The sequence below is a fragment of the Charadrius vociferus genome, unplaced genomic scaffold (genome assembly GCF_000708025.1).
Source record: "Charadrius vociferus isolate BGI_N301 unplaced genomic scaffold, ASM70802v2 scaffold255, whole genome shotgun sequence".
NCBI lineage: Eukaryota > Metazoa > Chordata > Aves > Charadriiformes > Charadriidae > Charadrius > Charadrius vociferus.
In genome coordinates, this window is record NW_009648785.1 from 1,550,337 (window position 1) to 1,578,186 (window position 27,850).

General features: G+C 40.4%; 1 protein-coding gene across 1 annotated transcript in view; it reads left to right on the forward strand.

Annotated features, from left to right (window-relative positions):
- DPP6 (dipeptidyl-peptidase 6) overlaps positions 1 to 27,850 on the forward strand; it is a 261,890-nt gene that overhangs the window by 203,145 nt on the left and 30,895 nt on the right. Inside the window, exons 9-16 of the mRNA XM_009886773.1 lie at positions 3,174 to 3,328; positions 4,462 to 4,559; positions 9,445 to 9,568; positions 10,578 to 10,616; positions 17,920 to 18,027; positions 18,611 to 18,702; positions 20,295 to 20,342; positions 22,498 to 22,616. Of these exons, the coding sequence (XP_009885075.1) occupies positions 3,174 to 3,328; positions 4,462 to 4,559; positions 9,445 to 9,568; positions 10,578 to 10,616; positions 17,920 to 18,027; positions 18,611 to 18,702; positions 20,295 to 20,342; positions 22,498 to 22,616 (783 nt within the window). The remainder of the gene's footprint in view (positions 1 to 3,173; positions 3,329 to 4,461; positions 4,560 to 9,444; positions 9,569 to 10,577; positions 10,617 to 17,919; positions 18,028 to 18,610; positions 18,703 to 20,294; positions 20,343 to 22,497; positions 22,617 to 27,850) is intronic.

Consider the following 27,850-nt stretch of genomic DNA (forward strand, 5'->3'; position numbering starts at 1 on the left):
AGGGCAGCCTGATTCCTTCTGGATGCTACTCAGGTCTTGATACCAAAGACTACCACCTACATAGCGTGTTGAATGGCAGCAACCTTTAATTCAAATCAGGGAAGATTCCTCTCATCAAACCTCTGTTATTGCCCTCAGTTTCTTTTCTCATCCAGTGATATTAAAGTCTCTAAAAGGGATATTTACCCAGTTGTCACTGAATATACTCTGATTTAGAACTTCAGATGCTCCTCCTGAGGGTCTGCTGACTTAGAAGACTCTCTGTTTTACACAGCTTTGAAATGATCATTCAATTGAGACTTACTCAGCTAGAAGAGGGATTGAAATACACATACTCCTTGAGCACAAACATTTCACTGGATTACCAGCTGGCTAATACTTGTGCCCACCAAAGACTCACTACTTATAAGCAAGGTCATCTAGCTGTCTCAGAGTGGTTCGATACGGAATGTTCTACGGGGAATAAGCATTGACTTGCCCCAGACGCTGCTCTTGAACCCAGCCACCAAGTCAGAACAGACAGTGTCAGAGACCGTCTTCCATTAAGGCAACTGCACACTTCATTCTCACTATTTTTAGGGTTTGCATGCCCCAGTGAGATGGCTGGCAAGCTGAGCTGTGGAGAAAGAAGCAGCACAGAGCCACCAGCAACTGACTGAGGAATCTCCGCAGCTCACTCCCAGCATCCCCACATCATGTGCCACCCAGCGACTGCAAGGTTTGAGGAAGAGAGCGAAAGTTTTGATCAATTACCACTTTATGCTCTTAGCTAGGAGGTCATGAGGTGTGTGTGGAGGGGGGCTTTGGTGTTTAAGGAGAGCTTCTTTTCTCATATATGTGAAGTGGGTTCTGAACTGACTTTAGGAAGACCCAGGAGTATTGACTGCAACTGATTTTCGGAGCACATGGTAAATGCAAGCGCAAAGAATAAAGTGTCACCAGGAACAAATTGTCTGCACATTGCATTTTATTTTCAGCTGAAACTTTATGGTATTAACGCATTTTATATTTCATAAGAATGTTCTCTAGTTTGCTAAAACTAACTGATCTCTCTAATAATGGCAAGGTCCTGGCTTTGTTTCAAGGCAAAGGTTCACGCAATTAAATCTCATTAACAGAGGACCACAAAACCTGCACTAAAACCTTTCTTGGCGTGTGACCTTCAGCAGAACTGCTTCATTAAGTCTGAGATCCTGGAGAAAATGTTTGCTGAATAAAATCGTTCCTAATTAATGTTAAAATGTCAAGGATTCATCTGCCATCCATTTTTACTCCTTTTCCTTTATGCTTTTAATTATCTCCTTAATGAGCAACCAATATAAAAGTCAAAAGCAGCATCTTTTAAATGTACGCACAACAGGTGGTACAATGCAGCAAAGCAAATTTGCCAGACATGCTTTCCCATGTAATATTTGAGAATTCCTGGACATCTTTCTGAAACCTCACTTGAGTGTTTCCATTAAGTATTGATTAATTAATTTGTTATTTGTCGAAGGCGTAACTATCAAGGGTGATTTTCCCTTGCACCCTATCTAATGTTACCTTAAGTTTTGTCTCAAGCCATATGCAAGTCTGGGTTAACAGAGGTGTTCATTTGCTCTATGATGAATATAATTGTCTGTCTGTTCTCCAAGGATGACTCATCCAAGATTTTTTGAAAAGAAATAAAACAGTCTCTGGTGTGTTTCTATGCTTCAGACCAGAGGGACATTCTGGTTGGATCAAGGGGTCATCATAGGGTGGTGTACAAACATGATGGGTCTGAACCCTGAAAATCCTCTTTTTTTTTGGGGGTTTTTTTTTTTTTTGCAATGACCAGCGATAACAGCAGATGTTGGAGCTGCTTGGACTAGTGTAGCAGGACTTCAGTGATGAAGGCTTAGAAACATTCTGCAGCCTCTTTAATTCTTCTCACATTAAAGTAATGAGACCTGTCTTCCTGCCCATCAATCTGTACAGCATATGCAAGTCCTTCTGCTATGGTTTAAATAGGAATGACTCATATGATATTAAGCCTCTTAATGAAAATGGATTACATTATTGCCGTTTGCAAAATGGGAGGCTTAAAAAGCCAAGTTAGTGTCTTCCAAATGTCAGTAACTGGAGACATTTTGGACAAAGAGTGAATTTTATAGCTTTTCTGGATATCTATAAGCTGAAATCATCTTTTCAGTGGAGGATGGTAAAATATAAGAAAAAGTATTAGAAATTAGAAGTTCTTTGAATTTTTATTTAATGAGAATTAGGTTCTGCCAGCCTTCAAAATAATTTCTTGTGATGGCAATCCTGTTTTCTCCTTCCTTAGTTGAACTCTGACGTGTTTGTGTTGGCATCTTTCTGAGTGCCTTTTCAATAGCAACTACATTATTCAGGTCACCAAAATATCTGTAATCCCAAAATTTGGTGGTAAAAAGGATCAGTCTCTGGCTATTTATTGAAAATTACTTTGTGTAAGTTATTTAAAAAATGAAATAGGGATAAAAGCCAAGATGGTATCCAAGCCACAGACCCTAAAGCCTGGTCTCTTGTAAAGCGTTACAAAGTTCCAGCACTGCATCATCTATAGAAAATTGCTATTTTTTTGTTTATTCCCAAGTGGCAACAGAGCTTAGGAGGATTTAAATTGTAGCTGAAACACTTGTATCTAAGTATGAACACTCTTTGAATCCATTGATAGGTGTCTGGTGTGACTTTGTGAACTTTTTACGGAGGAGGACTAAATCTCAGTCCCTGCAGTTCTCCTCTACCCCCGAGGGCCCCTCAGCTATGTTGCCATTGGGCAGGTGGGAACTCCAGCTCTGCCAACGCGTCCTTGTATATATGGTCACGTATCTATGTACAGGACACATAGTAGGAGCAGCAGAGGCTTTTATGCTGTCATGAGTATGTGTACTAGTATGAATAATTTGATGTTTCTTGAGAAGGTGATTATGCTTAATAAAGTATATAGTCAGAGTAATTGTTCTCAATTGTGTTCATTTGTGTATATGCTATAATTTAAAGAGTATTTTTAATTGGTATTCCTGTGGTATCTTCCCAGTGCTGTGATTAGACTGGGACTTTCATATCTACGCCGTTTCATTTATTGCTAGCTAGTAATTTACATCTAATAGTCTTTTTTTCTATTCTCTCTCTTTTTTTTCTTTTTTCTTTTTTTTTTTTTTTTTAATTAGAGGAGATCTTGAAGACTCATATTGCTCATTGGTGGTCTCCTGATGGCACCAGGTTAGCATATGCAACAATTAACGCCTCCCGAGTCCCTACCATGGAGATCCCGGTATACACTGGCAGCCTTTACCCTACTGTTAAAACGTATCATTATCCAAAGGTAAGGGAAAATGAAACAAACAGTCCTGTTGTTCTATCAAAAGAAAAAAAAAATTCCAGTAGGCTTAGACAGGAGACTGTATAATAGTGCACATTGATAAGTAATGAAAATAAACAGATCTAAGAGAACATCAGCTGTTCCCCAGTGAATGTGGTCTTCATTACTCTTTAGTTCCATTTGTAAAATTGCACTTTTCTGATTCAAGTGTTAGTCATTCTAAATAGAATGAAAATAAAATTTAAAAGTTCTTGCTTTGTACCCATACAAAAGCAATTGTGCTTCCGTGCTAGGTAGGTGTCTGAGAGTTTGGAAGCCGGCATTACTACATTTAGATACATTTCCATTTATATAGAAGGAAGATGTAGTATTTGGGCTTCCTTAGAATATCCAGGATGACCTAACATCAGAGGAGCCAGCCTGGTTTCGGAGCCGTGTTGTGCCTGAGCAGTACAAAGAACACAGTGAAAGAGAGAAAAGACTTAAGAGCAGTCTCTCCTTGATTGCAGAGAGCTGTCGAGCAGTGCTGCAGCGGGTGCACAGCACCAGCGCAGGACTCTGCCGCTATCCATACGCTGCTGCCACTATTGCTGTCATGTTCTACTATAAGACAGTGCAGAAGTGCACTGTGCTGCAGTCATTTCTTCTGGGTGTCTCGCTTTATGCGCTAATTATTACCTAAGACCTCACCCACTGGTCCAAATTGAACCATAATTTAACAGGGGAGATATCCACATATATGCAGGTTTTGTGGAAGGTAAGTGGTGCAGCAGGGGATGCCGTTTCCTACAATACAAAATGTGTCAATATTTTCCTGTATCTACCGTGATCCTGTTAGACAAGCTTTTATCAAAAGATATGTAAAATAGCAGTATTTCTAGTTGCCAGGAAAGGTAGCGTTTTTTACAAAGGCTAGAGGTGTTCTAAGTAAAATTACCCCTTGGTTGTGCCTACCACCTTCTCCACATCTCGTTGCCACATCACTACAGTTGCAGTTTTCTCATGGCCAACAGCAGCAGTCCAGTCCGTAACCCCATACAATGGGAAAGCATCGTTATAATCCATGGGGGTGTAACAAATCAAAACCATTCTGTGTTGTACAAGAGATGGTAATTTATGCTTATTTTAAAATCCAGGCTGGAATGGAAAATCCAACTATTTCTTTGCATGTGATTGGTCTGAACGGGCCCACCCATGACCTGGAAATGACTCCCCCCGATGACCAAAGAATGAGGTAGGTGCTTTCTTGCCCTGGGATGCTGGACCCCGTTTCTGTCAGGGATTTAAATCAGTCCTTGAGTTTTTTCAAGATCATTTTACAGTCCTTTTACAGCCACTATCAAGGAGTTTCATTTTGTGTCAATCTATTTAAAATCTTCCAAATTATTTTTCTTCTTACATGTATTTTCATAGAAAAAAAAATTATTAGGTTTTGACTTGAAATCGCTGTGACCCAGACTAACTTCAACGTAAAGTTATTTCTAGAGAACTTTGCAGAATGTCCCCAAATCACTGACACATTCATGTTAAATGTCATCACAGGCATTGTACAGGGAATATTGTCCGCACCCTGTGTGAAGACCATGAAGCAGAAGCATGGCAGCCCTGTAACACAACAGACACGAGCTCACTGCTTCATGACATGAACACGGGAATGAAACCAGGCAGACATTCTGCAAATACATTGCGCAGGCTTCATTAAAAATAGAAAAGAAAGTTCTTTGCTGTTTTTAGGGCAAGTGTATTTTAGAAGTTGGCCTGCAACTCAGCCAACTACTTAGACACCCATTTCCAATTAAGCAAGTGCTTAAGTCTGCATTCAGCAAGAGTTTAAAAGTTTGGCTGGGACTTCAGCACGTGGTCAAAGCCTGAGCTACCTTTGTGGGTCTGGGAACACTTGCAAGGAAGATCACGTTGTTGAGGAGAGAAGCAGCTTTAGATAATGCAGGGCGGCACACCTCCCTGCAAAGCTTGGAGTTTAGAATCCAAATCCAGATTTCAGTAACTTTGATTTAAACTTGAAATAACTTTATAGCAGGCCAAGAGAAATCAGACTCTGCTTCTGCATCTAAACTATGCAGAGTGACCCCTCCAAATGTAATGCTGCAAGATGATCCTTCCCAGGCACATCACTTCTTCTTGTAGGAACGTCCAACCAATCTGCGTGCTCACCTTTTTTTCCTGATTGCTAAATTAGATTGCTGGATCTGCAATTGCAGTGCCAACAGAGATAGAGGTACAGCACAGAGGCAGCTTGGAGGGCAGGGCAGGGTGCAGGGGTGATAGTCGTTATGCATGGGAAATAGATAAGGCCTGTGGATAGGCTGTGTAGTCATCTGGTGAGAGGATACTAAACCAGTGGGATTGTTTCTGGTGAGAGTTGCCTTGCATTGCTAGGAAAGCCAGTGTCAGCCTCAGAACATGTTTTCACTGAATAACTCTAAAACTCTAACTCTAAAATACTCCAAATCCCTTTACACAACAAACCATGTATGACCTGTGACCAAATGAAATGGGCATAAGAGCCTTTGCCTTCCAAAAAAACAACTTCAGATCTGCATACAGCAGGCAGCCATTCAGGATCACAGTATCCCCATCACAATAGCAGAAGTGCAGTTCCTGGACAATATCATTTTTCTGTTGCTTGCATACTCTGTAAACAGAGAGACTCAGAAATGTTTTAATTATCGTAATAACTTCAGACTGCAAGATCCAAGTGTTGTTAATAAATTTGTCCTATGTGGTTATGGGTGGCTGTGATTTATTTGGTTGCAATCAATATTGTAAAATGATGCAAAATATATCATAATTAATTCGTCTCTGTACATTTCATCAAAGCCATGGCAATTTCCATCCCTAGGGCATGGTATAAGTAGTGTTGCCAGAGCAATAGGGGTGCATTTTCATTATGCATATGTTTTCTGAAATGAGAGGATTAGTGTGATAACATTTCATTAAAATAGGCAAGGGGGAGGTACCGTACAGTTAGTTAGAGAAGGGAGTTTCAACGAGGCAGGGGAAGCTGGTGATAAGGATCTTCAAGCAGAGCGTTCCCATCTGAAGCATTTCAATGTGCTCAATCTGTTCATGCAGATGATATATGGACAGAGCGGAACTTCTTGGTCTTCTTTCTATCTGGAGCAAAGTGGTTTAGTGCAATTAATAAAGCTGAGAATAAAGTGGAGATATGCCAGGGTCTTTATTCTTTCAGAGTTAAAGGAAGTCAGAAATTTTCCACAGAATTGGGATATTTTTCAGTTAAAAAAAACCCAACACCCAAAACAACAAACACAGCTGATGATGGGAAAACAGATTTTGGGGGGAAATGTACAATTTTGATAATTTTTCCTTGTTAAAAATCTGTAATTCTGAATATTTTTGCCAAATTTTCTCCAGAGCTGTGTTTTTCTGTGAGAAAAAGAAAGTGAAGGGAAGGGGTGAAAATTGTAGGGGAAAAAAGGTATTAAAACATTTAATGCCTGACAGGCGATTTTTTATTTTGGTGGAAACTATTGGACCTCAAGAGTTCCATCAGCAGGTAGTCAAAATTAGACCATGATCCAACTTACTTCTCAAGTCATATTTGCATGCCAGGTGGGAAATTGAAGAAAGACGTTATCTCCTCTGAGTGCAGAAATCATCACTGGCCGTTGCATAGGTCATGAACAAATAAATAATGGAAAAACTCAGACAACTGGAGTCTGGATGCGAGGCAGGAGCCGGCTCTGCCCCAGGGACCACAGGCTGGGCTGCTGGCTGTCACTTGGCCACATAATATAACATCATCTGTTCTTTGTGGTGTTTATGGCTTTATTACTGTTGTCATATTTTAAGTATTCCTATTGTAGATTCATCTCTCATATTTTAGATTCATACCTCTAGAAAGCAGCCAAGGTAGGGTATGAATAAGGGCGCTGCACAGTAACCAGTCTCAGATGATTGCAAACCCAACCACCAACGTCTTTACTGGGATGGGGAAATACATTGCAAAGCTCAGCATAACTGCACCCTTCCTGAAGGGGCTCAGACAAGTTATTCCCTCCCTTTGGGAGGGTGTAACCTGCTCTGGTGTGGATGTCTACACACGAAGTGGTCAGGTACCTGCTGGTCTAGATATTGCTCTATAGGAAAAAATAGGTTCTCCTTAAATCAGCTTCATATAAAATCTGGTTCAGGTCAGGCAAAGAGAGCTTGGGACATGCACTGACTCCCCATTTCTCTCCACTGGCTGCTCTACCAGTGCAGCTGCAGATGTTTAAAATTAACTGAGATGAATCACACCTTATTGTCTCATTTTCCTCTGCGAAATAGGAAACGTAAAACTTGGTTGTCCTGCAGAAGCAATGTGAAGTGAATTAAAGACTCCACACTACTCTGAGATGAGGATAATAGCTATACAAGCATCTGCAGTTGTCTGCTGGCTGGAGTACCCGTGATGGCTGGGAGAGGCTTCAGAGAGAAACTGAGACTCTGTGCCCATCTCTAGGGTGGCAGGGAAGATAATGTTTGACTTAAAATCATAATTAAAAGCTCCTGAGAAAGAACTATGGCTCCTTTGTTCAAACAGCGAGAGGGATGTAAAAACTGAATATATGTCCTTCAAACTTTAAATTGGATTTATGGAAAAAATGCTCCAAGCCACAGTATGTACTAAATTCACATTCCTTTTCCGGGAGACTGAATCTGCTCAGTTAATTTTGGGGAGAAAGAAGAGATGGTTATACAGTTTAATTTTGCTTTGTTGTTTATTTCCTCTTAGGGCCTATGCTGTTGCTGATAAAGAGTAAAATTACAATTTTATTTCAGGCACTGAATTTTCTGACTGCTGTTGTCTCACCTGGAAATGTCCTTCCTTCCAGTGCAGTGAATGCAACTGTCGAGGTCTTTTGCTATTTTTCCCCAGCCAAATTCAGGCACTAAATATTACTGAAAACAACAAAATCAATTTCCAACTTGTTATTTTGCTAGGCAAACGTGCCTTTGTTGCTTTTGCCCTTTCTCTTCAGTATATGCACTAGCGCTTGCCAGAACACAAAGTACTCTCCAGTGACACAGCACATTAATTCCAATGAGAGCAACAATTCCTTATACATATTTTATAGCAAACAAATGAACTAATAAATTTTTTATAGACTGTATGCTGTGAAAAGTCGTATTATAATTTAAGGGTGTCTTTGGCCCACATAGTCCAGCAGTATATTATAACATCACTGGCTTTGTCAGCTCAGCCAGGTTTTTACCCTACAGATAAAGCGATGAAGCCCTGAATTGCTGCAGAGGTGGACGTCTGTGAGTACCACCGCAGAGTGGCTCTGAGAAGCCAACCATCGGTGTATTTATTCATGATCCTGTATTTTCCAGCCCAGCCCAGCCTAAGTTGTTCCATAGCTCACTATTGGGCAGGACTTTTCCTCAAGATATTGATTATGGGACTGTGCAACCCATACTGGTGATTTACTCAAGTATTATCGCAACCTGACTATTGCTGGCAGTAGAGGATGGTACAGGGAACGTGGGACGGCGGTTTTGCCAGTACAAACTGTCACATCTCTGCTGACGTCTTTATGGCAACCAGCTGCATCTGCTCTGCAGAAACCCTGTGTCTCTCTAAACTCTATCCTTCTTGCTATTTTCCTTTTAATGCAACACTCATGGCTATTTTGGTGTGCAGTAGGCATATTTAGATGTCATTAACTCTTCATAAGCATAAAGAATCCAACCATTGGCAGTGATGGGTCTGAGTCAGCCAGTTAGTGCGCTCGGAATGGAAATTGTTTGCAATTTCTTTTCCACCTGTGCATAAATTTGTAGCTCCAGGCATTTCAGTCCTTCTTGGAAGACGAAATAGCTTGAAAGATTCTTTATCTCAGTATTCGTCTCTTCTCTGAAAATGACTTTCAGAAGTGGCAGATAAAACACCTGCACAGCCCTAAAAGTGTCATTTTTAGGGGTTGAAATCCGTACGTAAGGAAGCCTAGGGACATCAAGACACAGCATTCTTAATAACCAGAGATCTATCCTGGACCATTTGCCTGCAGCAGCCTCCGACTGCTCTGCCGTGTGGCAATTCATTAGGATGTCAGTGTTGTGATTTGTTTTACCTACGTCTGTGTTTGCAGGGACTACTACATAACCATGGTTAAATGGGCAACCAGCACGAAGGTGGCAGTAAACTGGCTGAACAGGGCCCAGAACGTGTCTATCCTGACGCTGTGCGACGCCACCACGGGAGTCTGCACAAAGGTAGGAGAGATGAGCCAAATGGTCGCTTGCCATCGGTTTCCATAACTCACACAAGGACAAAGTATTTCAGTTATCTTACCTGGCAACAAATCAGCTGGCACACATTTATTTAGGAAGACAGAGAATATTAACAACGGCTGCGATATTTACCTTTTTTTTTTACACCCCCTAGAAAGGCAGGAACACTCTGTGTGTGTGTGCGTGCATGTTTAAGAGAGTGATTACTTGTCTTGAAATAGCTATATACATGCACAAGCACACCTACACGTTGAAAGGGTTGTCAAGCACTGGAACAGGCTGCCCAGGGCAGTGGTGGAGTCACCATCCCTGGAGGTATGTAAAAGATGTGTAGATGCGGCACTGAGGGACACGAATTAGTGGTAGACTTGGCAGCGTTAGGTTTACAGTTGGACTCAGTGATCTTAAAAGTCTTTTCCAACTTAAGTATTCTATGATTCTACATATTTAATGGCATTAAAAATGGCTCGTGCTTATGTACCCACATTTTAATTGTACTTAATTAATCCCTCCTATAGACACACTAATGTAAATGGCTTATTGACATAACCTGTGTAAGCATTAGCAGATACCATCTTTTAAACTGGCATAGGTGTTTCCATAGCAGAAAAGTGTTTTGATATATCTGTCCCTTGAAAAAATAATGCAATACTGTGCATAGAGCACAGTGCAGAGTCTTTTCTTAACAACTTTCATTGCAACCTTTATTTATTTCATAACAAACTTTATTTCTTTGGGGAATAATATATCTTGTGGATTATATATGTTTTACCTGTATGGGTAACATGCTTTCTTGAATGAGTGCATGCTTATTCATCAGAGAGGAGAGACAAGGAGAGCAGTCACTGGATTATACTCCTGAAGCAGATATTTAAACAGTCTCTTTGTGCTTCTGCAGAACTTTTCGTATTCAATCTAACTGCTTCCTGCACTGATAAGTAAAATGTAATACATGCAAACTATGGTATTTAATGATCTTGTTTTGTTTTAGAAACATGAAGATGAAAGTGAAGGCTGGCTGCACAGACAGGTAATAGTGAGCTTCTCCTTGCGGTCAAGTTTTTGGTAGGTTTTTTGTTTCATTGATTTTCTCTCCGAAGAGAAAAACTGATTTCCAGACCTGAGAAAGGTACTTGGAAGATAACATGATTCATATTGTAAAAAAGAGTTTCTCGGTAATAAACAAGTAGCAGCTTTCCAGTATCTGAAGGGGGCCTACAGGAGAGCTGGGAAGGGACTTTTTACAAGTGCATGTAGTGATAGGACAAGAGGTAATGGCTTCAAACTGAAAGAGGACAGATTTAGATTAGATATTAGGAAGAAATTTTTCACAATGAGGATTATGAGGCACTGGAACAAATTGCCCAGAGAAGTTGTAGATGCCCCATCCCTGGAGGTGTTCAAGTCCAGGCTGGGTGGGGCTTTGGACAACCTGGTCTAGTGGGAAGTGTCCTTGCCCATGGCAGGGGGGTTGGAACTAGGTGATCTTTAAGGCCTCTTCCAACCTAAACTATCCTATGATTCTAAGAAGATGCCATCTTCTCTGATAGGTCCCATAGTTCTTAGCCTGCAATTTACTTGGATTTAAAAGAGATGAAAAGCTGATGCTGATGGACCCATTGACAGCATCTGTGTGAGACTCGTCAGCCTCAGAGGCAGTCCATCATACCCCGCTTTGAGACTAGTGATGATTTGAAGCAGTACAGCGGTTGCTTTCTTGTCTTCTAGACAAGAAAGAAGTCCACTGTTGAAAACAGAAGATCAAAGGTCATTTTATTAAAAGTGCCTATGTCCATTTAGAGGTAAAATAATGCAGATAGGACTTTTAAGTCATTTAAGCTAAATTTGAGAAAATTATCTATGTTACTCAGCAGCTAAATGTAGGAAAGGTGAAAAATAAAATTAAATTGATGCTGGAGCAATTAAAACAATGAGCACAGAATGGGGAGAAACTACCTGATGCAGTCTAAATTTCTGTTTTAACAGACGTCTGTGTCATGTAATTCTTCTGACAATGTAACTTGTGCATAATACTATTACTTTGTCTGGCTATGTGCTCCCACCCCCCAAATCAAATAAAACAAAGATGAAAATACCGCCACCCCCTAGCTCCCCCCCCCCCAAAAAAAAAAAAGAAATAGAAAATAAGATAGAATGTTTAAACCCCCAAGAAGTTTTGATTTCTGGGATTTTTATTTTTTTTTCTTTCAGAAAAGGGGTTTTTTTCAACATGTATCTGTATAAAACTTGTAGATTTCCAGCATGTAAATCTCTGGAAGATCATTAATAATCCTTCCCCAGCAATCAGGTTGTGAAGTGACCTCAGATTTGATTAAGCTGTTCTTTAGAGAGAAGCTGCTGATAGCAATTCAGCCACAATACTGAACTGTTTTTCATGGGATGTATGAATGCCAGACAGGGAGTAGCACATCAGATAAAGATCTTGTACTATATTTTTCCAAGTCCAAATATAAAGCATCTCACATTTTTGTCATACCTTGTTCAAAGGATCCAAGAGCCTGTAGAAACTGGAGTGCATCAGTTCACAGCAAGAACAATGCTCTCCTCCATTCCAGCGGCTGTCCTACAGCAACGGGCTATGTCTGATCCACATAAAAAATGATTTTACAGAGGAAATAGATTTTGTGCTCCAAGCATTTCAAATAATCTTTTGCTGGTATGCTCAGGTATACAGTAAAAAAGCTGCTGAAGTATTCTTTGCATTCATAAAGGCAGTCTTGGCTTGAGTAGAAAACAAAAGCTTCAAAGACAAGCCAGGTCAAGAGAACATTAAATTGTTCGTATTTTGTATCTTTAAAATAAATAAATAAATAAGTACTTCACAGGATTCATTTATTTTATTAATCCCAAGACAGTTTTAATCCTTTCACTGCTATTTACTGGGATTTCCATTAGTGCAGTGTAGTAGAACTTGAGTTTTTACACTGCTGTGTTCTTTAGTCATTTCCCTACTACATGGACAAGCATTAAAAGATGGTGCTTTGTCCTGAGTAACTGTAGTAAATGATCTGTCAGTCTCTAACAGGTGTGCTCCAAGGAAATATAGTTTGTTTTACTGCATCTCCGAACATGATGTACTTAGTTTGAGGTTAGAGAAGAATGTTCATTACAGCCAAATGAGTGAGACATCAGTACTAAACTAAGCTAACATTTGCTATGGACTTCAGAGACATTTGGTAGTACTCTTGAAAAGCTTTTGTAAGAGTCTGACAGATTACAGAGCTCTGTCGCCTGTATTTCTGACAACAAAATTACTTAAAATTCTAGTTTTGACCAAATGTATGATTACTAGGATAATTGTATTTTCTATATTTACCTTTTACTCTATGACACATTAATCTAAATAACTAGAAAGTTATTTTCAGGGCATTTGTGTCTGACTATGAGAATGATGTGAAAACGTTAAATGCCAGTGCCAGTCCTCTAACCTCTTTAAGGAGGAGCCGAATTTCACATTAGGTGGCTACTGAAGGAGCTCAGGAATGTGGCTCAGCTCAAGATGAAGACTCCTTGGTTGAGACATTTTAATAGAGGTGCCCAGTTCCCCTCTGTAGACAGCCAGTATGGTGAGCAGTGTGGTCACACAGTAGTCAATGGACCATAAGCATGATTCAGCCCACCCTGAAGAAGACGCACACTGCCTTGGTTGGCCAGCTTGTTCTGTATGCTCCTCTGACCAGACCTTTATTGAGAAGTACCCCAATTTCAAATCAATAGGACCAAGGAATATAGCTGCTTGCCTCCTTATGTAAAATATTCCTTCAGAGTACTCCATGCGCCTGATTTGGAAATGATACAACAGCTTTACCTTTTTCTTGGGAGTTTAAGTACATCTGATCTTCCTGGAATAGGGGCAAACTTCACGGTAGACTGGGAGCAGGAGACAAGGAGAGAAAAACATCAGTATCAGACGATACTCATAAGGGACATGAGGGAGTCTCCAAGGATGACAGGGTTGGCTTTTTTCAGCTGTCTGAAATACTGGGAGTTCTGAGATGGGGCATACGACTGATGAATTTGAATGTTGTTGTTGTAGTAATATCTCAGTTAGATTTAGTAGTCTGTGTCATAGTAGATGATCTTGTGTTCCCTTCTGGGCTCATGAATTAATTTTATTCAAGTTAAAAAACTTTGGAGAGCCTCTCTCCAACACAGGCAAAAAGAAATACTGGTGTCACTGTCTGTGTAGCTGAAAAATAGGATAAATTACTCAAAGTATAGTGAGAAATACACAATATTTATGCAAGTTTTGCTAGAAAGTGTCTGTCACTCCTTGTCAAATGATATGACCAGAATTTTCAAACATTTTGCACAAATAAGAACAGGTGCATGTTCACTGAAGCTGTCTAGGGATTTTAGAATTTTTTACAGCTTTTATTTATATATTTGCTTGTGTACTTCTGAGCATAAAAGCCAGCTTGAACTTTACTCATACTTTTGCTTAAATATACGAATTCTTTGAAACAGTAATTATAGCTATAAACAATTTTGTTTCCATTTTTGTGAAAAAGCCATTTCCTGATGGTGCCAGTGATGGTCATATAAAGACAAAGAGTCAGCAAGGGAGAAATAAGACAATTTCTGAGCACCTGCTGAAGATAAACTTTACTGGCATTTTAATTGGCTTATTTATTTAATTGTGAATGTGGCCTGAGCAAATTTAATTATAAACCAGGGTGCAATTGCAACTCCATCAAAGGCTGTGGGCTTTGACATTGATGTTGGAAGGACCAGGAGATTACCACAAAATTCTTTAGAGACATATAACCTCCAAAAACTCCTACGTAGGCTGGCTGGCCTCCCCTGATAACAGTTCCTTTGGGCTGAGTTTTTCTTTCCAGTCCTCCTATTTCCCTAGTGTTTCACATCACCCCAGTCTGAAAATAAAGACTTTCACTCTGTCAAAGGTTGAAATTTTGAAAACCTCGCATCGTTTTGCTTTTAGAACTGCTTTGTCTTAAAACTGACAGCATGATAACCCAGTAATGATTCTCTCACATGTCGTTAATAGGCAGTATGAAATTATATTCTTTTAAATAAAAACAGAGCTCAGAGAACTTTACAAACAGAACTGACTGTTTCACCCTGTAAAGCTCTTTTGTCATGTAACAACCCCATAGCTGACCTGAAGTTGCCCTAAAGACAAAGGAGGAAGCAGAAATAGGACTCTAAGCCCCGTAGTTCAAATACCCAAATTCATTTGCCAGAGCTAACAAAGCAGCTTGTGATTACAGTGTCTGTGGCACTTAAATGAAGAGTCTTGATTTCATCCAGTGGAGGGGATTGATACCCAGAGGCATGGGCTTCTCTCCTTTCCAGCTGGTGACCCTGTATTTTGATGGCAGGTTCCTGGCTTCAGAGATGGCCGTTCGTGTGGTGCACCCAACCACAGATGAGCGTGGGGACAGGGATGGAGGATGAAACTCAGCATTGCCCCATGGGTTGAGTGTGGCAGGGGATGGAAAGAGATCTCCCCGCTGTGCCCAGAAAAGGAGTTGACTTCATTGTCACAGTAATGCTGATGAACACTTATAATACTTCGTTGGCTTTCAATTAACTGTTTACCAAATTGCAAAGAGTTAAAAAGATTTATGTCACACCTATCTTTTTATCAGAGCTATTCCCTTTGAGACTTAAAAGTATTGGGACATTTCCCTGAAAGAATAAATACCTACAGAGCAGCTCTGGGTAGATCTGCTTCCTGAACCAGGCCACTGTCTGTTCACACAGGTCCCAAAAAGGCACATGGGATCAGGGACCAACACTTACCGAGTCAGATTTAAGCTTAAATTTAAGCTGCTGTGGAAGCATACAAGAGTTACCTTACTGGGTTTTTTTTTTCCTTTATACCTGGGTCTTGAGAGCACTGAGTTATTGCTATGTGTAGCTGACATGAGGACAGCTTTGTCCTTCATCTCCACCAAGCAGAGGATTTCTGGAAATTGGCATTGACTGTTTGAGTAGAATTCATTTGTCTAAATACAGAGATCTAGCCGAGCAAAAAGACCAGAAGAGCCATAAGGACTTAAGAAGTGCCCGACTGGGCCTCACCGCTGCTTCTTCTGCTCCATCATTCTGTCTTCAGCAGTCACAGGAGCTGATGGTATTTCAGGACAGCGCGTGAGCTGGCTGCCTTCTGCAGTCCAGTCCTCTTATATTAGAGACATTTGAGACGATTTCCACATCTATTGCCTTTAGTACCTATTGATGAATCATGAGTTTGTTCAATCCCATCTTGCACTTTGTGACACCAACTGCTCCCATAAGCCTCCTGGGGCAAAAACTTCCAGAAATTCCCTACCTGCTGCATGGGAAAAGTACTTTCTTTTAACAGCATTAAACTGGTAATCTCCTATCATTTTCAAGGAGTGCTCTTCTGTTCTAGTGTTTTGGGCATTCAGTGAATAATAGTCAGCCAAAGGCTCAAACTTTTGTATCACATGCGGAATATTTTAATTGCACGCCCAGTGTAGCTCCCAACAGTATAAAATCCTGCTCCAAACGCCTTTCAGCCTGACGTCCCCCCTCATTTGCCATCCGGGATAAGTCACCATCTCTGTCAAGATCTTAAAGTTCTGGTTGTATGAATGTGTTGTCTTTCCGGCAACAGGAACATGCAAACAGGCTGTCTCAGAATGTCGGCCGAGTGCTGAAGCCTCGCATCTGTCATCCGCGCTGTGTACCTCCTTCCCCCGTAACGGAATGAACCTCAAACTAATCTGCACAACGCCTGCTCTCCCTTGGCAGAGACATATTGCTGGAATATATAATGCAGTAAGCACAGATATAGAAATGTAGGGTGAACTCATTGCTATTTACCTCAGTAAAGGAAAGCCCCTTGAGCAGAAGGTTTGCCCAAGTTATCACAGTTGTTTTTCAATGAAGTTTCTCCTGTCGTGAAAGGCATAATATAGAGTTTCATGTTTCAAGTTCCAGAGCAATGTCAGAAACAAATGAAACCATTATTTCATAGAACTGCAACAAACTGTAAACGGGCATACTTTAAAATATACTGAAAACCTAAGCAGGGGAAAGTAAAAGGAAAGCCGAACAGTTTGAACACCTAATACAGTGTTTACAAATCTGATAAATAATGGAATAGAATTAATCGGTAAAGAACTGGAAGCAAAGAAACATACAGTAAGAAAAATGTGTTAGATTATGAGAAAAAAAATATGTTTATTTCTTTGCTGTGGGTGTTTGCATTAGCCATGAGTCTCCATGTACAGTCAAGTTCTTGCTGGTTCAGTGTGGTATCTTGACGTGTGCTGAGCAGAAAGCTGGGGTGTTTGATAAACACTGAACCGAAGGGTGACCCAGAAGAGGCTGAGCGACAGTGTCCCTGTTGACTTCCCTTGACGCAGAAGGATCCATGAAGCTCCATGGAGCTTGGGGCTGGGGCAGGCAGGGCACAGCTGGTCCCCAGAAAAGCTTGATATCACAGGAAGGGTTCAGGAGAGGTTCAGATCTTGTTTTAGAACCAACTATTCAAGATGCAGAGCAGAGGAGCTTCAACTAGCCAGTTCCCTTGGTACAGTGCTTCTGTGTCACACCATATGGACTATCCTTCTGCTTTCCTGTGTAATCTGCTGTTCAACCATCTCCTGCAGTGGAGACTTTCCATGCGCCTCGGGGTTCCTGTACAAAAAGAAAACAAAGACTTTTTCCAGGAAGTGCTTGTTAGCTACATGTGGTGTTTGATTTCCTTCTGCTGAGGCTCTTCTGTCTCTGGTTGAAAGTTCTAGTCACCCAATAAAAGTCAATCACCATGTTCACCTGGGAGCTCTGTGTCAAAGACAGTTTTGCAAGATATCCTCCTCTTAGTAAATAATTCAGTGAAATAAGCATTTGTAAGAGAGCAGGAAAAGACAGCAGTTAGATGCTGTTAGTTGTGTTTCCTCGAGGACAGGAATACATCAGTTCTTCCAGCAGAGCAAACAAGGTTTGTCATACTTGTGCCAATGAGGTTCAAACCATTTCTAAAGGCCTTATTCCAACTGCCCCAAGCAGTCAGCTGTATATGTGTACTTTTTGCATTGCGAATGGGAATTCACTTTATAGCCAAGGGACTCTCCTTACCGCCTGTCTCCCTGGCTTCCCACAGCTGAAAGGTATCTGCTTTCCCAAGAGCACAGAGGAAATCATTTTCAAAACTTTCTCCAGTTTTCTGTGGGTGTTTTGTTTACCTCAGATTGCTGTTAATGAGCACTCTCTATTTCAATGTGAATTAATTTCACAGGGTTTTGCAGTGCTGAGCGATTTTAAATACAATAAATTAACAGTAATACAACCCTTAAATTTGGCGCTTACAGAATGAAGAGCCAATTTTTTCCAAGGACGGTCGGAAGTTTTTCTTCGTCCGAGCCATTCCCCAGGGGGGACGCGGGAAGTTCTACCACATCGCCATGTCATCATCACAGGTGAGTCACTCACTGCCGCTGCTTTGGGTCTCACCTGCAGTAGAAAGCAATAAAAAGTAGTATCTGTGCTCATACAGGAAGGGGCAAATGTAGAATGTGGGTCTTGTGCATAAAACAAAACCTTCGATCATGGTTTATTGGGCATAAGAAAACATGAATTTCCAAATGAGATAATTAAAATAAAAAGGTCAACCAACTGCCTCTTTCCAAAAAATACATTGCTTTGTTTTGTTTTTTTTTAATGCCTTTTTATTTGTGCATAAATAAGTAAATCCCTGTACTGCCATAAAGGATTAATCACAAGCTCATGGGCACACTGGATTAGAAGAAGGGGTTTGAAGCTGTTCTGTGATGAATTCATCCCATTATCTTCAGATGAGTTACGGTTAAGATGATTCTGACTCTATTATTTCTATGGCTGCAGATTCACAGAAATAGCAGGGGGAGGGGCGGAAATTGCACACGTGTGGTTTATTTTTAATAGGTAATGGAGTCAAAAGAGCTCCCTTTTTCAGCAGAGAAGCTTTGCTCAGCTATCTTCTTTTAAGAATAAAGAAATCTAATACTCTTTTCTTTCCGGCAGCCCAATAGTAGCAGTGATAACTTACAGTCTATTACATCTGGCGACTGGGATGTGACAAAGATATTGGCGTATGATGAAAAGAGGCATAAAATGTAAGTAAACTTTGGCCTGACAAATTAGTCTTCCCTTGCTTTGCCCTGGACTATAGGGTGAGGTCCAATGGTGTTGTGTATGCATCTGAAATGTATAAGCATAAGGAGATGGGGATAAGGCAGCAGGAGAAGCTGTCTCCATTTTGGCTTAGCCTCTCCCACCATTCCATATGTCTTGTCTTATTTTGGTTTTCTCTATATAGTTCAAACCTTTCTTTCTGTGACTATTAAATACGTTTGTGTAGAGGAGTGATTTCACCTGCTGCAACTTGCGATATTAACCTCTGAAGTCTATTTTCGTTGACCACTTAGATAGCCAGTTTTAGAAAAAAAAAAATTATTGACTCGCAAAACTATCAGTGCATTAGAGAAAAAGTATTTAGTTAGAATACCAAAAAAGCAACCCACCCTTCTTCACACATTTCCTTTGTGCTTGTAAAATAACTTCTGTAAATGTTTACTTTTTAAAATATGTTTCAAGAAATTACATAACAAAATGTTAGGAAGGTTTTCTGGAATCAAATACCATATAGATTCCTTTCCTGGCAAAGTTGCAGGTGGATACAAGACTCTCACCTCTCATTTTCTTAAGGGCACTGAACAGCTGAGTAAAAAGCCCCTGGAATATGATAAACTTTGAATGGCCATTAAAAGCACAGTACTCCTTCAAGGTTTTGAATGCCCTCAATTACCAAGAACTTCAGTAAGATATGAGGGTCTTTACCATTTGGCAGAGTTAAGCAGCAAACTAGCACCAAAGCCTTACTTGCATTTTAACAGTCCAGTCAAGCAGAAAACACCACGTACTATTTGTGGGATCAAAATGTCCCATCTGGGCAAGTGTAGCTCATTGGAAGCAGATCGACTGGGCCGAGTATCCCACCTGACATGTTATTCACCCTATGGATGCTATGTTTGCTCCCGTGGTCTGTCATTGTGCTTCTGGGGGATCAATCTGGACCCTGCACGTTGGACTGAGGTTGACTACCTCCAGCGGCACCTCTCTGTTACCTTCAGAAGCTGTCACCGCACAACAGGGCTTTTGCTGTTTAGCCAGAAAACGAGTTCACCGCAGCCTCAGCACAAAACAAGGGCAATGAAGTATTCTTCAGCTTCATACTCTGTCTCCCTTGAAGGTGCAACTCCCTTTTTCAAAGAGGACGTTTCAGTGGGTTTCATATCAGACCCCGGTTAGCTATCGATCTGGGCAAAGAGTAGAAAGTGGTCAGAGAAGTAAAAATTGATTCTAGAGAAAAAAAAGAAAGATGTTTAACAGTAATTGTGCACCATAAAGCTTGAGGTGAAGATGTGAAGGTCTTTCATTTAATCACTTGATCCTTTTTGGTCTGCTGACATGACCAGTCTGGGACCCAAACATTTCCATGCTTCTTTTAACTGCAGTGCAGCCTATGACGTACTTGCTTGAGCCTCTGCAGTGTTGTGTCCCTCTGTATGTTTTTCTAATCTGGTTTAAACTTTCCTTGCCTTTACAAGATCAGGAAAATGGCTATGTGAATAATGATGGTTTTGTATGAGATACTTGTAAACACCCTTCTAATGATACACTTTTCTTTTGATTTTTTTTTCCCCAGTTATTTCCACAGCACAGAAGATTTGCCAAGAAGGCGGCATTTATACAGGTATGTGCTTTACTAACTTCACATACAGAATTTCCCATTTGAATTTCCACAAATCTTTACATAGAGGTTGTGATAGAAAAGTTTCTTATGTTTGTCTTTAATGGCATTGCAAGATGTTGCAATGTGTCACTGAAGAGACAGAACAGCACAACAATAGTGAACAAAATGCTTAACATTTGGAAGTGTTTTACATTTAGCAATTTTCTCATTTTATTGGAGATATTGGTCTCAAGGTTGATAAACTGTCACAAAACTTTCAAATCAGAACTGCTTAATGCTTGAAAGAATTCAGAATTACATAAACTACTGGTATAAACTGATTTTATACTTCCAGATAGCAGTCTTCATGGAGGTTTGATAGCACCTCACCTCTTTACAAAATTGAAAAGAAATAACAATATGTTATGTTTGCAAATGCTTTTCTGCAATTCCAGATGACTTTAATATCCTCCGTAACTGTATGATGGTAAAAGGCTGGTTTTCAGTAAGCTATTGGTAGTGTTGCTATTGCGAAGTATTGTGGGAGCAGATTACAAAGGGGAGGAAACCCGAACTTTTAAATAATCATTTTGGAATCATTATTCCATTTGTCCTATTTTTCTTCTAAATCCCCCTGCTGTCGTCTCAGCATCTGCAACGAAGGGAGGGAGAGCTGGTAATAGCACCAGTTGATAAGGGACAGTCAGTACATTTTCCTTCTCTAACATGATGTCATACCTTTTTTTTCCTCAGTAGGAAGGAAACTAGAGTGAAATAAATTATGTGTAGTTGAATCATTTTTTCATTTTGAGACCTCTATGCCTGTTAGCTGCACTCCACAGTTTTTTGATTGTAGCTCAGCTCAGTGTTTCTTTTTCTTGAAGAAAAAAAAGAATCAAAATCATTGACCATTTGTTTCTATTGAAATGGGAAGAAAATCTCATTTTAAACACAGTCCAGGTACAGCTGCTCAAGAGCTGCCGGCATGAGTCAAAGAGCTGCCAACCCCTCGCTCATCTTGGCATGCAGCTCACCTTGGGGCATCATAAGCCTTACCTCCCCACAGAGGCAACATGGAAAGAGATGCCCAAAATGTCAACGTCCTTGACTTTACGTTGATTACACAGTGATCTTGGTCTCACTTCAGGCAGTTGATTTCCTGCGCTGGGTAGTTTGACTGTCTCTTGTCCCAGCCCAAGGGTGTCAGCTCAGAACCAACTTGGCACGTGATCACCGAGAGCTCCAATGGAGTTCTGACAGCGTGTATCAGACAAAGATCTCGGTTCGTGTTTTATTGGGCTTTTTTTCCTTTTTGGGTCTGATTTAGTAGCCTGTAAACGGGATTTCAGGCAGAGACATGATCTGAGCCTAAACAAGAATCCAAGAGCTACTCAATTCAGTCTCTGTGGCTCTAAACAGGTTGTTCGGTCTCATCTCTTTCTGCATTGAAATAGTAGCAAAACACTCATCTGCTTTACAGTAATGAAGTTCTATTAGTCAATATTTTTGAAGCATTTTGAAGTTTCAAAATGCTCTAGCACTGCAAAGTTTTATTTATTAATATTTATTAATAATCTGTAATTCATTGTTCAGCTTTCAGTAGACTCTTACAAAACACTTCTGGGCATGTGGACAGGCCACATTTCCTTCAAAAACAGACTCCTAAATCCAATATTTCCTTTCTACTTGGGTGTTATAAGAGCAACTATTTAAACCCCCAAAAAGTGCTTTGGCCTCTGAGGCAGCTTCTGGCAAATCAGACCAGTGAGGCAACCAGTAAGAAACTTAAATAAAGCAGTTTCAGCACTTTATTGTTGGTTGTAATAAAAGTAGGTGTAGAAATACTGGTCCATTGTTTCATGCCTTTGCTCACCGAGTTATGATTTCCTCTTGTGGAATTGCAGCCATCATTTTCTTTTAAAAACTGTACCTTCCTTCATAACCACCTCACCTTGCAAAAAAGACATCAGTATCCTTTTATATATTCTCCATCCAGGCAAAAAAAAAAAGCCATTACTGCTATTGAAACTCAACCAAATGGAAATGCTTTGTCTCTTACTAATGGTGGACACATTATATTTATGTTCTTATTCTACAGTGCAGTAAGGTTCAAGTAATGTTGCTTCCAGATAACATTTGCTCAGTGACCTTCATGGACTTGTATTAACTTTTTCAGCGCAAGCACAAATGGGAACTTCAACAGGCGGTGTCTGTCTTGTGATCTGATTGAAAACTGTACTTATTTCAGTGCATCCTTCAGTCACAATCTGGAATACTTCCTACTGACATGTGAAGGTACGTTGGGTTTTGTTACTGCAGTTGTTGTGCCTACGGATAGGATTTAGAGCCAGCGTTGATATCTTTAGAGATCCTGTGTACCTGTGGGCAGCTTTGAAAGACTGGCCATAAATATCTGGGTTGCTTTGCTTTTAAAGCTTTGCTCTTAACATTCTTTTTTCTTTTGTGTATTTTTATTTTTAACTAAAAGCGGATATGTGCAGCCTTATTTTGTGCATAGCTGACTGTTGAAGATAGAAGTACCTTCCTTTAGGCGCTCTAAGCATCCTTAAGTTAAAGCAACAGCAAAACCGAGAGGAGGTAAAATGTCAGAAAGTTTGTGAGAGATAAACGAGCGAGGTGGGATTAACAGTGGGTGACTGGGACTGAGTTCCAAATGCACCGACTCGTAGCAGTACTGTGAGCAGTGGGATTCAAGGTTAGTTAGTTACAATGAAAAAACAGTTTGCCAAGGAAAGGCAGTTTGCAGAAAGCTGCCTAATGGACAATGTGAGTACCAAATATCTAGCGTTTCACTGCTCGTTCGTCATAAATTTGCCTTAGCTTGGAGCAATCTATAGGTCTGACAGAGATTTCTTGTGTTGAAAATGCCTTACGGTATCCAAAGGGCTAAGGATAGAGGGCATTGCAGAGGAAGAGTTCTAAAAGTCAGCTTTCTCCAGCTCTGTTAAGAACAGATGCAAAACCCCATAGCGTTTAATCCTACACAATTTAGTTCTGCTTAATTATCCTAAATTGCACATGCAATGCATGCACCCAGAACTGAATTGTAGCCCCCCATGGTAAATGTTATTCTTATTGGTCATCCACTGCTATGATTGAAGCTGCTCAAACAGCTTCACGCCCTCTAAAGCCACTATTGCAAAGCCACAAGCCAACAAGAAATGCCTTATTTTCAACAGCTCAGGAACAACATGTGTGTAGCATTAAAAAAAAAACCCAAAAAAACAAGTAAGCCGTTGTGTACGCTGTTGTAGAGAGCTCTAAGTACTCTCTCTGCTGAACGTCAGCAGCCTGTTTGGTGGTGTGTGGACTGCCCCTTCTCTGACTGGCGAGTATCCACGGGTGCCAGTAACTGTTTGTGGTGAACACCAAGGTTAAAGAAGTAAGTGTTTGAGATGGCAAAATGGGCAATAACCAGGATAATCAAGATAAAGGGGAGAAGTGGAATGACTAATGTGATACCAAGCAAAACGTCTGGATGTGGACATCTGTAAAAACGTGTTCTGCCCCAAGGAGTGAAGATAGACTGCATTTTGGGGTCATTTATAGGTATTCTATAAAATGGCTTGCAATACAGTACAGTGAAATGTCATCGGCAGTACAGTGGACTAATGAAATTAACGGGCTACATGTAAATCTCTGAATCTGTAATTATGGCAGACATATGCAGAGAAGTGTCATTTCCCACTAAACATTCAGTTCTGTAGTAAATGTTATTAAGTTTATGAAGTTTGTCTCTTTACAAGAAAAACCCTGTATATTTTTCTTCTTGTTTTCATTTCAAGAAAAGCTGCCAAAAGCTACTAGAGACAGTGTCCTTTTCCTTTGCACCAAGATAATTGTTTTACCATAATTAGAAACACTTGTGAATAACAAGATTAAGGTTTCTAAAGGGTCTTATCAACAGTTATGAGGTGATACGTTTGTATTGCATTATGTGTCATTCGCAAAAATACTGCAGTGATATACCTGAAGAGATTAATGAGTTTTATTAGTGTGTACATTAATCCAAGTACACAAAATAATGCTTTTGCATAACAAACTGTGGGTCAGATTCTCAGCTGCTGTAAACAATACCTCCGTTATAAGGTCATTAGATATAGATCTGTTTACGTCTGCTGAATATATCTTTGTCTGAATTTTCCTTATACATGACTGAATTCTCAAACTGTAATATCAATGTAGCACAAATACAGCACAGCTGGAACTGTGGAGCTAGCATCAGTGTCTCCATTCAGATATCTTTGCAAACTATGCATACATGAGAAAATACAGAGATCATGGTAGGATTTCCATTTTCAATGATTTTATAAAAATATCAGTCCATAATATTTGGTAAAGTTATTCCTTATTTACATAACTGAAAATGAGGGGTCTTTCAACTTCCTTGCTTTCAAGCAGTTTAGAGGAGCAACATTTCTTTTGAGTACTTTTTGTGTTGGATCTGTCTAACTTCAGGTATCTACTACAGGTACATTTACAGCAGAGACAACTCCTCTGGTTCCTGTTACAGCTGATGTTGGTCGGGTCAGTGGAAACATCTGTTCTGGCTGAAATGCAGACTTGTGGATTAAAGTCATCACCCCGTCAGACTTTGGTCGTACAGCTAGGGTAGAGCTGTTGTGGTTTGATGGAGAATCACTTGGTTCCACTAGTAGGACACTTCCTTTTCCAAAGCTCCTCAGGCTGCTTAGGCAGAGCTTAGCTTTGCCTCACTTCCTCAGGGTTTTATTTTATTGTTCATAAGCAGTTGTACTCTACTATATTTTGATAAGCAGGAAATCCTATTTATTCATATACAGATATAACACATGGATGGGAAAGCTACTTGAATGGGGATGTATCAAGGAGCGCTGCTTACTTATCCTGCAGTTGGACAAGCAGGTAGAGCAGCAGCAGCCCACCAGAGTGGACAAGTGTTTGTCTCACAACATCTGCTGCCAAAGGGCTTCTGCCAGGAGTTCCCACCTCTGCTTCCCCCAAAAAATCACAGTTGGAGTCAATGTTAATGACCAGACAGTGGCAGACAGCACCTATTGCTGTTTGGTGCTTTCTTCTCCATCTGTGTTGTATAGAAGCACGCAGAGCTCTGGTCTTGCTGTGTACTCTGTGTCTGCCTACAACAGTGGGTGTTTGTAGTAGTAACTGGTGTATGGCTTTAGGTCAGACCCATGTGTATCTTCAAAGGTAGCTAAACATAATTGATTTTACTCTGATCACACCTTTAATAATTTTTAAAAATTGTATTTTCTCAGCTGTCTGCAGGACAAATGCATGGGCACATAGTTATGGCTTGAAAACAGTTTCTGTACTGACACTTAGAGACTAACCTCCACCGTACCTCACTTTCACTATATCCCGTTTTTTTAACTTGCTTTACGATCTTTAGTTGCAAACTTTACTGAGTTTAGAGACACAGACACGACTGTGGTCAGCTTAACTTCTCTAAATGGATGGCAAGGTTTGTAAGATTTGATTAAGCAACTGATGCTTATAAAGTACTCTGTGATACTTACATGAAAGGCAATCAAAAGGAAAAACATATATCTTTTTTTTTTAAAAAGCCAGAAAGGTCTTTTGCTCATTTGATCCCAAAGGTCAAGAGTTGGAAGTTTTCTACTCACTGCTGTGGTACCTTACAGACAGCATATAATTGTCTTAAAGGATTTTTTTGCTGTCTGGCAGACTATGCTTAACAGCAGTGATACCTGGCACAGACTGAAATGAGAGAAGAAGTATGCTATAATGAAAGGTAACCTCTCTTTCAGGAGGACAATGTAATGCTTACTGTCAGGAGGCAACATTTATTGCAATCACTCAGTCCCAGAAGGCTAGTTACCTTATTTTTCATCTAATTTTATATGCTCATGATTGAATTACTGTAGCAGGATTTAAGGAAACATGATGCTTTGCAGACTGCTGTTAGATTATCTCCTCTAGACACTGTCGAAAAAGCAATATGTGCTGGAGCAAGGTCACTCCTACTGTCATTTTCATCATAAAATATGGGCTTACACTTCTGTCTCCTCTCATAAACCAGCACAGACACTGCCACTGATTGCCTCTAAGATAAACAGAAAGAAGATCTGGATGGAAGGGGTTTGCTACTTTATACATAAATTTAATTGAGGATGGGCTTTTCTCATCTGGAATGGGATGTAAAATTCAATTGCATAGAGAAAAGGGTAAGAAATTGCACATTTTGACTGTGGAAAACAATTTATTCCTTTTTCTTTAGTGGGGCTCAGACACGTACAGTGCAAGGCTGAACGACACGGAGCCAGTAAAGCACTAAAGCCCATTTTTAGGTGACAGCTCCTGCTCTGAAGGATGAAGCCTTATCAGCAACTATCGCTGCAGTCAGCTGTGTAGTGTTTTAGTATTTCCATTTTAAATAAGTGAGCCTTGTCTTCAATGACTCCTCCCCGTGCCCCCCAGTGTAACCTGCCAGCGCCATTAAAACTTGAGTCCTAATGAGGTTGTTCATGGGGGAAGAAAGGACGTGCAGCCATTTCTGTTGTAAGCTAACATACTGTGTAGCGGGTTTGGTTACAGTGTCCTCACACTCATAAAAAATCTGTGAAGTCACCGAGACTTTTGCTTGAACACACACAACTGGCAAAGATTTTCTGGATGGTGGAGTTCAAGTCCGTGCTATTGCAGACAACGTCATTGTAGCATCCTTTACACTAGTTGGTCGGTCTCCATCAACTGGTCTCAGCCATAAGCTGATCTTGGCCAGCTCAATGCACGTGGCGAGGTGTGAGGTTCCCCACAAAGGGTTAATGCCTTCTAGCTCTGAGACAAGAGGAATAGTGAGGAAGACCTCTGGCACATGCATAAAGTACTGCAATTAATGCCATGGTGAAAATGAGGGGAGGGGTGTTGTTCATGGAATGCCTACCAGCCTGCTAATTAAAGTTCTCTGTAATGATGCATTGTCAGGAAGGGATAAACCATTTTTAGGGATGACACAAAGAAAATTGGTAGTTACACAGAAGGGAGAGAACTGCCATGAGGGCTAAGAGAAAACTATTGTCTGATGCTTGACAGGGTTGTTGGTGACAGAGAAGTGCCTTTGCCACTGCGCTGTGTGTTATCCTTTCATTCATTGACCAATTTGGGAAAAATCAGCTTTCACTTTGAGAAGAGCCAACAGTGTAACAGAACAGGGAACACTATCTTCTCCTATAGGTCTCGAGTCCTTCCTCCTTTTCCAGAAAGAGTAAGATTGTTTTGATTCAAAATGCCATAAAACCACTGTATTTATCCTAGCTTTTTGAAGATTATCTCTGCTGGAACCTGTGTTTGTAGCTGACTGGTAGTCTTTACTATCAGTATTGTGCGGGTCAAATGACTTTAAAGCTGTCTCTCTCTTTGGAGAAAGGAAAATAGACTCTTCTAACAAAAATGTTAAAGTATTATCACCTGATTTGGATGTCCTGTCTAGCCCTGCAGTTATCGGTAGCTTAGCCTAGATGCTGTAGATCAGTAATTGCAGGTAGCAG